Raw genomic sequence first — 10,559 nt, 5'->3', positions numbered from 1 at the left:
TCTCTCTCTCTCTCTCTCTCTCTCTCTCTCTCTCTCTCTCTCTCTCTTGTGTGTGTGTGTGTGTGTGTGTGTGTGTGTGAACGCTAACCACTTCTCTCGCATCATTGTCTCTCAAGCCATCAACCCATGTTTAAAAAACGTCTGCCACCCTCATGCCAGTTGTTCCTACCTGGGACCAAATCGGCACAGTTGTGTATGCCAAAAAGGCTACCAAGGAGACGGTCAAGTGTGTCTGCCAGTGGACCCCTGCCAAACCAACTATGGAGACTGCCCTACAAAGTCTACAGTGTGCAAATACGATGGGCCTGGACAGGTGAGCTAAGAATGCATAGAGCTTGTGTGTCCAGAAATAGGGAAAAGCGCTCAAATAACCCAGACCACTGAGCACAGGTGGCTTTCAGGTCTTCCTGTTCCTGACACACATGCTCAGGTCCTCTCTAGCAGTCCTCATCAGGCTCAGGGCTTGACCACAGGGCTTCCCTACCCTATGTACCCTCTAAACTCACACTCTCCCTGCCCCCCAAAGTCAAAACTTAACCACTCTGTGTTCTCTCCTAACCCTACCCCACATGGTGACTGACAAAATATGGACAGAATTCAAAATTAGACTAGATTAGTTCAACCAAACTCATATGAATGCAGTCTGCCTTCGGTTCTCTGTTCTCGGTAATGTCTTTTTAGATTAAGGGGACCCTAGAAGCCCGGAAGGATGGGGACTGAGCAAAAGTCAGCAGCAACAAGCTGTAGGGACTGAGGGTATCCTGGGTGAGACACTGAACTATGTAACAACCTTGACTGAAAAGAAAAAGTTGTCCTAGCCTGGAGGACTTTATTGAGGAGATGAGTTGAAAGAGCCCTGTCCCATGTCAGACTTTTGTCTATCAAGTATTTAATGGATGCTGTGGCCATAGCTACACATCATGTCCATATAAGGAATTGCTGCCCAGGATGAAGAAAAAGCTCAGTGAGTAGCCCAAGCCCTCAGGGTTCCCCTAGTTGGAATGGTCTCGAATTCTGCAGAGCATCTGTTGTATCTCCCCTCTGAGGAGTAAATGTATCATACAACATTCTCCATATCAATTTCTGAGCCAGGTTTACATAAGAATTCAAGGGATTAAAAACTCTCTCGGGCTGGAGAGATGGCTCAGTGGTTAAGAACACTGACTGGACTTCCAGAGGTCCTGAGTTCAAATCCCAGCAACCACATGATGGCTCACAACCATCTGTAATGGGATCTGATGCCCTCTTCTGGTGTGTCTGAAGACAGCTACAGTGTATTCATATATAATAAATAAATAAGTCTTAAAAAAAAAACTCTCTCAATATGTAGGCCTTTGTGAGAAGATCCATGTTAGGCCATGAGTGACAGAACTTGGAAACAAGACTTAAAGCACTCTTTGTATCTTTAAAAATGGCCCCCAGGGCAGACTTTGAAGGTGTGGGAAGCCTCTGCTTTTCACAGAGAAGCAAGTCACTGTGTCATCTCCAAGCAGGACTTTTAATCTTGGTATTGTGCATATTTTGTATTGTATCATTCTTTGCTGGCTTATGTGCATCACAGGATTCCTGACCTCTAACATCACTATACTCTTCTTCCGACAATGCTAAGTTTCTCTAGACATTGTCCAGGGCTCCTCTTCTGCTGAAAACCATATTCTAGAGGAATAGTGCCTGCCATCTGGATGCCAGCCTCTATTGACCTATAAGTCATCTAAAGGGAATTATGTGTAGGGTTAAGATTCAGGAAATAATAAAACCAAACATCTAAATTTTACATACAGGGAATATGAGTTTTCTAATAGTGAAAATGAAAAAACCATGGTTTCTTCTAGAAACTTTGACAAGTATAAGCCCATATTTGGTCTTGTTAGTGTTAGCTTTTGTGGAGAATATACATACAGATTAAAGAGTATCAGCTGATGAGACTAATTTGGGTTCAATTTGGTTTTCTCTCTCCATCTCTAAAAGTCTCACTGCGAGTGTAAAGAACATTACCGCAATTTTGTACCAGGAGTTGGGTGCAGTATGACCGACATCTGTGAATCAAAGAACCCATGTCATAAGAATGCAAACTGCAGCACAGTCTCACCAGGCCAAACACAGTAAGTCTTCTCTCCATCTCATTAGATGTTTCCCAGATGATGAAAGTGGGAACCAGTCAACATGGTAAGGTCCTTGAAGGAGAGAAAACATTTCCCAATCAGCCCTGTATCCACTCCATTCCAGGTAGTAGCAGCAAGGAGCATAGTAATTGTTCCATAGATCTGTTTAATCAATAAGTAAGTCAATAGGTATTTCCTTCCTGATGACTATGAGAATACTCTGAGCATTGGCTTAGCCTGATACTATAGCTTAAATGTACAGAACCAAAAAAAGAATATTCATGGGACAGTGCTTGTGAATGATACAGAATAAGACTTGGAAAAGTGAATAAGCATGAGATGTATTTCCTGGACACCAGGTTTCAGAAGAGGGCTTACTGCTGGGGACAACATACCATAACAGGGACTGCCCACAGCAGGCCAGGATGGAGACATTTAAGAAGCTTGCAGCAGTTCCTTGTAAAAAGGATGGCATCTGGGACCCTGAGAAGCAAGAGACACATTCCTCCAGGGGACCTGCTATCTGAAATAAGGGACTGCCTGCAATAAGCCAGTATGAAGACATCTCAGTAGCCCATAGTAGCTCTTTGTTAAACAACAGTTGTTCCCATTTCTCCTGACCTTAGCCCTGAACAACAGTTATATAGATTTCATTTGTGCATGACTGCTATTCAATTGGCCTTGGTGTGCATAATTATTCAATTATATCTGACTTTTCTATTTCTTTCTCCTACTCTGGTGAATTCCGTGAAACTAGATGTTCCTTGATGTAATGATTCTTAAACAATTAAAAATTGAGGCATAGGACACAGCATAGCACAGTCCTAATGGCCCAGGTACATGCTGTGCACTCTCTCATCTTGGAAGCACACTAATAATTACATAATGGTAGTTCCATTAATGCTTGACTTGCAAAGAAAGTTTGAAGAAATTATTAGAAAAAGTAGTAGAGCCAGCATTGGGACCCAAAGACAGGAAAAAAACTATTGAAGTTATGAAATAAGTTTTGCACAACATTTAAGAGTAGTTCCTGGATAAACAAGTATAAAATGCATACATTTATATACTATTAAAACTAAGTCAAAACACTGGGACTCTTAGGAGAGTCATTGTGTGCAATGTGCAGAAGCAGAAAGCTAGCAGAACTGCTGAGTTAAGGGTTAACTTGACTCTTTCTGGCCACTGCCTGGCAGCTTTGCCCGTGTCATTTATCATTAGAGCTTCACAGAAAAATGCATGTAGCTGACCTCGGAGCTCTAACTTTAACTTTTGACTTATTGTACTTCAGAACTTAGCATCTCTCCCTTTTTGTTTGAGAAATTGCGTGCTGTGGGAAGTCCCTGTCATGGTATGCTGTCCCTAGCAGCTTACTATGAGGGAAAATATTTGTGTGTAAATTCCCAAGGTAGGGGTAACTCTCACTGTGGGAAGGGAATTGTGAGTGGAGTTTAAAGACCTGAGGTTACACTGGACATAGTGACCCACATCTTTAGTTCTAGCACTTGGTAGTCAGAGACAGGCAGATCTCTGTGAGTTTAAGTGAGAGCCTTGTTTATACAGAATGTTCCAAGGCAGCCAGGGTGACTTATGAGACCATCTCAAAAAAAGGAGAGAGAAAGAGAGAGAGAGAGAGAGAGAGAGAGAGAGAGAGAGAGAGAGAGAGAGAAAGAGGGAGAGAGAGAGAGAGAGAGAGAGAGAGAGAGAGAGAGAGAGAGAGAAAGAGAGAGGATGAAGGTTGATTGGTTGTGGTTGGTTGGTTGGTTGGTTGGTTTGTTGTAGTTGGCTGTGGTTGGTTGTGGTCCATTGGTTGGTTAGTTTGTTAGTTGGTCAGTCAATTGGTTGTGGTTGGTTGTGGTTGGTTGTGGTTGGTTGTGGTTGGTTGTGGTTGGTTGTAGTTGGTTTGTTAGTTGGTTGGTTGTGGTCCATTGGTTGGTTAGTTGGTTGGTTGGTCAATCGGTTGTGGTTGGTAGTGCTTGGTTGGCTAGTTGATTGGTTGTGGTTGGTTGGTTGGTTGGTTGGTTAAATCATGGCTCTGATGCCTACTCAGAATAGGCCCTTGAAAAGGGGACACTACCTGTCTGTGCACACAGTAAAAATGATGTCTGCTCCATAAAGCTGTGGTAACAATGACATGAGAAAATATTTCTGTGAAAACTCTGAGCAGGGATGTTATGATTTCATCAAGGATATAACAGAAGCTAGAAACTACATCCTTCAACTCTCAGACCACTTCGTTCTCATAGCCATCAGCCTTTGGAAAGGACGCCTGTCTCCTTTGTGAGCTCGAATTCATGATTACATTGAATCATAAACAGTTTTTTGCTTCCAGAGGCCAACCACTTCAGAAGCCTATGAAGGATACAGAATAAGCTTGAACTTATTCCTTTATAACTGGGTCTTCAGTCTGCAGATCTTTTCCCCCAAATGAATTTGAGGATCCTCACACTCCCTGTAGATAAATATACCAGATGTGGCTGGAATGCCAGGCTTGGGTATTAGGATACCTGTGCTTCATCCTAACTCTGCCACTTACTTCCATGAATTAATGGTTCTTAAGCCATGAAGTGAGGAGAATTGTACCTCTTATCAGGGCTATCATGAGGACCAAATGAAATTACCTTCATCTCCCCTTAGACAGAACCTTACACAGAAATAACACACACCAACCATGAGCTGAGGTATACATGCCCATGAGACACATGTGCATAATATATATACCTCTTCCTCGAAGTCTAAGGAAGTAGAGAGATAAATAAACTAGCGTGTTCATTTTACCATCCTGCTAGGAAGTCTGGGTAGCCCACTTTATGTAATCTCTCTCCTTCAGGTTCAGAAAGATATAAAGATGAAAGCAGAATAACAACAGTGAATTCTTTATCCAAACTTGTGTCTAGAGTGTTCAGTTGAACTAACAACACGTTTTAGGACTGTATATGTCATGTACAAACCTTCCCTTTCTCATCCTCCTCTACAGGAAAGAAAATTGTCTTAGATAGAGTTTTATTGCTATGAACAGACACTATGACAAAGTCAACTCTTACAAGGACAACATTTAATTGGGGCCAGTTTACAGGTTCAGAGGTTCAGTCCATTATCATCAAGGTGGGAGCATGGCCGCTTCCAGGCAGACATGGTTCAGGAGGAGCTAGGACATCTTGTTCCAAAGGCAAACAGAAGACTCTCTTCCAGCCAGCTAGGATGAGGGTCTTAAAACCCACCCCTACAGTGGCACACTACCTCCAACCATACCACACCTACTCCAACAAAGTCACACTTAAATAGTGCCACTCCCTGGGCCAAGTATATTCAAACCACCACACAAATAATCTTCACTTAAAAGAGGCAAGAATGAAAGTTTGGCCGGGTGAGACTAGTAAAAGGTGAAGTCATTGACCTTTGAGTAACATACACTAGCCGATCTGAACTAAAGGATTTCTTAAGCTTACGTCTCAACAAGGCAAGTTTCTTCAGAATCTCAAAACAGTACTGTTAGTCACAGAAGGCTATCCAGTCAGGAAAAAGGGACTCAAACAAGGTTCAACTACTCACCACTAGGGTGACCTGGGAGAAGCCTGAACTCTAAACACAATCTCCTCACCTGACAAGAAAGCATGAGATCACCTATACCTCCCTGTGAAGAGTTGGCTGCGTGTTTTTTCTCTCAACCTTATTTTTATTATTACTAAAAAAGGAGCAAATGACGTCATTCTTGTGATGAGTATCTTCCTGTTTTATTGGTCAGGAGGGGTAGGAAGTGAGGAGCAATAGAGGAACTTTCTCTTATAGAACTAATCTTGGCTGAAAAACCAAGCCGGACTGAGCCAGACTGAAAAGGCAGAGTGAAAACATTAAGTTCCCATTCTGACCACACAAGATTATAGCAAACAGTGGTGAATGTAAGAGACATTCTGGGACCCCAGAGAGCCCTGAGAGCCCCACCGCCGCAGCCGGCCTAGTCACCATCACACCCGGGAGGAGCCGCAGCCGTCGCCGCCGGCCCCAGTCACCATCACCGCAACCATGAGCAGCGAGGCCAAGACCCAGCAGCCGCCCGCCACCCCCGCCACCGCCCTCAGCGCCTCCGACACCAAGCCCCGCTCCACCGGCAGCGGCGCGGGTAGTGGCGGCCCGGGCGGCCTCACATCGGCGGCGCCCGCCGGTGGGGACAAGAAGGTCATCGCAACGAAGGTTTTGGGAACAGTAAAATGGTTCAATGTAAGGAACGGATACGGTTTCATCAACAGGAATGACACCAAGGAAGATGTATTCGTACACCAGACTGCCATAAAGAAGAATAACCCCAGGAAGTACCTTCGCAGTGTAGGAGATAGAGAGACTGTGGAGTTTGATGTTGAAGGAGAAAAGGGTGCGGAGGCAGAAAATGTTACAGGCCCTGGTGGAGTTCCAGTTCAAGGCAGTAAATACGCAGCAGACCATAACCATTATAGACGCTATCCACGTCGTAGGGGTCCTCCACGCAATTACCAGCAAAATTACCAGAAGAGTGAGAGTGGTGAAAAGAACGAGGGATCGGAAAGCGCTCCTGAAGGCCAGGCCCAACAACGCTGGCCAACCTATCGCAGGCGAAGGTTCCCACCTTACTACATGCAGAGACCCTATGCGCGTCGACCACAGTATTCCAACCTCCCTGTGCAAGAAGTGTTGGAGGGTGCTGACAACCAGGGTGCAGGAGAGCAAGGTAGACCAGTGAGACAGAATATGTATGGGGTTACAGACCACGATTTCGCAGGGGCCCTCCTCGCCAAAGACAGCCTAGAGAGGATGGCAGTGAAGAGGACAAAGAAAATCAAGGAGATGAGACCCAAGGTCAGCAGCCACCTCAACGTCGCTATCGCCGCAACTTCAATTACCGACGCAGACGCCCAGAGAACCCTAAACCACAAGATGGCAAAGAGACAAAAGCAGCCGATCCACCAGCTGAGAATTCGTCCGCTCCCGAGGCTGAGCAGGGCGGGGCTGAGTAAATGCCGGCTTACCGTCTCTACCATCATCCGGTTTGGTCATCCAGCAAGAAGAAGTGAATATGAAATTCCAGCAGTAAGAAGTGAACAAAGATTGGAGCTGAAGACCTTAAGTGCTTGCTTTTTGCCCGTTGACCAGATAACATTAGAACTGTCTGCATTATCTATGCAGCATGGGATTTTTATTATTTTTACCTAAAGATGTCTCTTTTTGGTAATGACAAACGTGTTTTTTAAGAAAAAAAAAAGGCCTGGTTTTTCTCAATACACCTTTAATGGTTTTTAAATTGTTTCATATCTGGTCAAGTTGAGATTTTTAAGAACTTCATTTTTAATTTGTAATAAAGTTTACAACTTGATTTTTTTTTTCAAAAAAAAGTCAACAAACTGCAAGCACCTGTTAATAAAGGTCTTAAATAAAAAAAAAAGAGAGAGACATTCTGGATCAGTGATCAGGTCCTTCTTGTTCATTCCATCCTCATACAGCAGAGAGGAGGCTAGCGAGTGCTCTGAGGTCCCTCTCCTAAGTGTTAATGCCATTGGTGAGGCTCTACCTTATTACCTAACATGTCCCCAGTTCCTCACATAGCACTACGGAAATAAGGATTTCAACATGAGAACGTAAGGACAGCCTATCAGTCTCAAGCACTGCTCTGTGCCGTGATGTTCTCAACGGCATGCCTCCTGCCTTCTCTTCCACTTAGAACATCCTCCAACTGTGTGGTACACACGCTCATCTGAGTTGGACACACACAGATCCTTTGATGCCCGTCTAGTGTATCTCCTCCTCCAGGCAGGCCCCATAGCCTCCACTACAATCATTCCCCAGCGCTCCTGAGACACTTCTCTAGGCGTGACAGACCAGCTCTGTGATGAGCACTTGGCACACCTAGAGGCTGTGTGATCTTCAGTGAGACGTGTAACCTCTCATATGTAAGTGAATATGTTAAATGGGGGGCCTGGAGAGATGGATCAGCAATTTCGAGCGGCATGTGTTGCTCTTGTAGAGGACCCAAGTTCAGTTCCCAGGACACATGTCAGCTCACAACTGCCTGTGACTCCAGGGCATCTGACACCTCTGGCCTCTTCAGACACTTCCCTCAAGTGCACACGCCCACAGACACACAGACACACACGCACGCACGCACGCACGCACGCACGCACGCAATTTAGACACTTAAATGCAATTTAATAAGTCTAGTTATAGATCTCATCTCATATAGTAGTTGTGTTAAATTAGATACTACAGTGTCTAATGCCTGGCCTAGGAGCTATCAATAAATACTAGTTATTACTATCGCTCCTGATTTCTACGTCCAGCTTGAATACAACTGCATCCTATTCATTCACCTTTTCCACTAACATCTGTCACTGGGATGAATGAGAGCTTGGAGCAACACATGAACTAGTGAATGAAAGGAAGAAATGAAGGAAGCAAGTGATGGAAGTGTCCTGGAAACCTACACTAGCTCTGCTCACACAGCATCCATAGTTACTGATGCCAACCAATAACACAAAATGCAAACGCCTTATGTGTGCTTTTAAAGCCTTAAGACTGTGCAAGATGTTTATACTCAATAAAAAAAAAAAACATAAAAATCCCTATTCACCAAAGAGGCTAGGTTCCAAATGCACCATGGGAAAACTGAGAATATTCAAGTCAGAAAACAGTCCCAGAAAGACTTGGACTTTGGCCTGAGGTTTAAAATAAAAATTAAAAATATTTATTTATGTGTCCTACATTCCTCGATGCTGAGGCCGTTAAAACAGGATTCTCACTTCACAAGAAACAGACCGTTGGCCTCCTCAGGACTTGTAGAGAGAGACATCTTCGGGAGCTGGTGAAGTTCCACATCGAGTCCTGGCGGTTGCCTTCAGATTAAGCCTGTGTGGTTTGTACTGAGATTTTAAATCTCCACAGTGAGAACTGTTATCACTTCAAAGAGTTACAATCCCCAATAAGCTCCCACGTCTCGTTACTGTGGGGCTGCACTTAGCGATCAGATAACTGCCGAAAGGAAAAACAGTCAGAGGAAAACCGACCATAATGCCTTTTAAAACAAAGCATAGTGAGGTATTGTACAATGGTACCAATTTGGAAAGCTGAGGCAGGAGGATTGAGAATTGGAGGCTAGCCTGGACTACATAGTGAGATCCTATTTAAAAATATATATCAGTTTCATGCTTCTGGGGTTTGTGGTGGCCAGCAGGTACCCAAGTCTTGTATTTTATTCTATAAGGGAAAGGGGTCAGGAGGGTTGGAACATGCTGCTAACAGGGTTTCTCCCCAGGGGGAATCCCTTTGAGGATCAGTGAAGGGTAGACTGGAGAACAGAACAGAAATGGCAGAAAAAAGAAAACAGTTAAAGGATCACTGCTGTGGTCCAGGCAACAGGGCTCTGAGAGGTTTGTCCCACTGACTTGAAAATGGATCTGTTTTCCAAGAGGTGGTATTTATACACAGCTGAGTTCATGAGAAACATATCACCTCTGTGCTGTGCTGGGAGCCGAGCAGTACCTCTGCAGCTCTGTTAGCTCTCCTCTCTGGAAGGTTCTTTCCTTCCCTGTGTTTGGTTTCCCGGTTGTCTCTGGATCCTAGTTAATATCACCTTTACTTTCACAGTTTCAGCTGTCAACTCTGAAAACAGCGGCAGGCAGCCACCAGCACCCCCTGACTCAGTTGAGTTTTCAGCAATTTCCCAGACTTGTTGACAGCACGTTAGTAGTTTGAAATTAGCCAAGATGCGATGGTAAGGCACTGAGGTTGCCAATGCTGTCAATCGATGCGTTCCTGCCAGCCCCTTGAGAGCTAGTTATTAGACACTTGCCAGCTGACACTTGCACACCTTTACCTCTGAATGACTACTTTAAACGTCTATCATTTCTCTGGCTTCTGGAATATAATTATTTGACTCGATTCCTATTTATGGTGTGACTGTTGACTGTGAATGTCCTAAAGACCTGGCCCTGTTCTACATTCTGGAATGAGCGCAGAGAACAAAGACACTCATAGCCTTTCCTCTCACTGGAGAGGGAAGTAGGTAGTGATCACATAGCCAGACTGAGCGGGAAAACATTACAAAGAGGGGCTACAGTACAGTGAGAGTGCATGCAAGGAGAGCTGGCCCTATCTGGAAATGGGCTTTGAGGAGGCTTCACTGGGGAAGGAGAAACCTCAGCTAAGGAGAAAGCAGGGGACACACATTCTATGTGGATGGCCTGCAGGCTGCCTTTGTAGCATGTTAGTTAATTTGTCCATTGCCATGACAAAATACTCTTACAAAAGCAGCTTAAGAAAGGAGGGGTTTACTTGAGCACACAGTCTGAAGGCATAGTCCACCATGGTGGGGAAGCCACAGCCCAGGAGCCTGAGGCAGCTGCATCTGCGTCAGGAAGCAGAAAGAGAAATGCTTGTGCACAGGAAACAGAGAGTGATGAGCACTTGTGCACAGGAAGCAGAGTGATGAGCACTTGT

At 44.6% G+C, this 10,559-nt stretch overlaps 1 protein-coding gene and 1 pseudogene across 3 annotated transcripts in view; both read left to right on the top strand.

The window, feature by feature from the left end:
- The window catches only part of Stab2 (stabilin 2), a 172,966-nt gene that overhangs the window by 35,711 nt on the left and 126,696 nt on the right, over nucleotides 1-10,559 (top strand). For all 3 annotated transcript variants that reach the window (XR_003712742.1, XR_003712743.1, XM_028778048.1), the window contains exons 8-9: nucleotides 117-313; nucleotides 1,969-2,102. Coding sequence is in view for 1 of the 3 variants with exons in the window: in XM_028778048.1 (XP_028633881.1) it covers nucleotides 117-313; nucleotides 1,969-2,102 (331 nt within the window). In the remaining 2 variants the exon portion in view is untranslated. The remainder of the gene's footprint in view (nucleotides 1-116; nucleotides 314-1,968; nucleotides 2,103-10,559) is intronic.
- Nucleotides 5,227-7,332, top strand: LOC114629921 (annotated as a pseudogene).

The sequence above is a fragment of the Grammomys surdaster genome, unplaced genomic scaffold (genome assembly GCF_004785775.1).
Source record: "Grammomys surdaster isolate TR1022 unplaced genomic scaffold, NIH_TR_1.0 322, whole genome shotgun sequence".
In the NCBI taxonomy this organism is placed as follows: Eukaryota; Metazoa; Chordata; class Mammalia; order Rodentia; family Muridae; genus Grammomys; species Grammomys surdaster.
The sequence above is the reverse complement of the archived record's forward strand: the minus strand, read 5'-3'. Positions and strand labels throughout refer to the sequence as shown.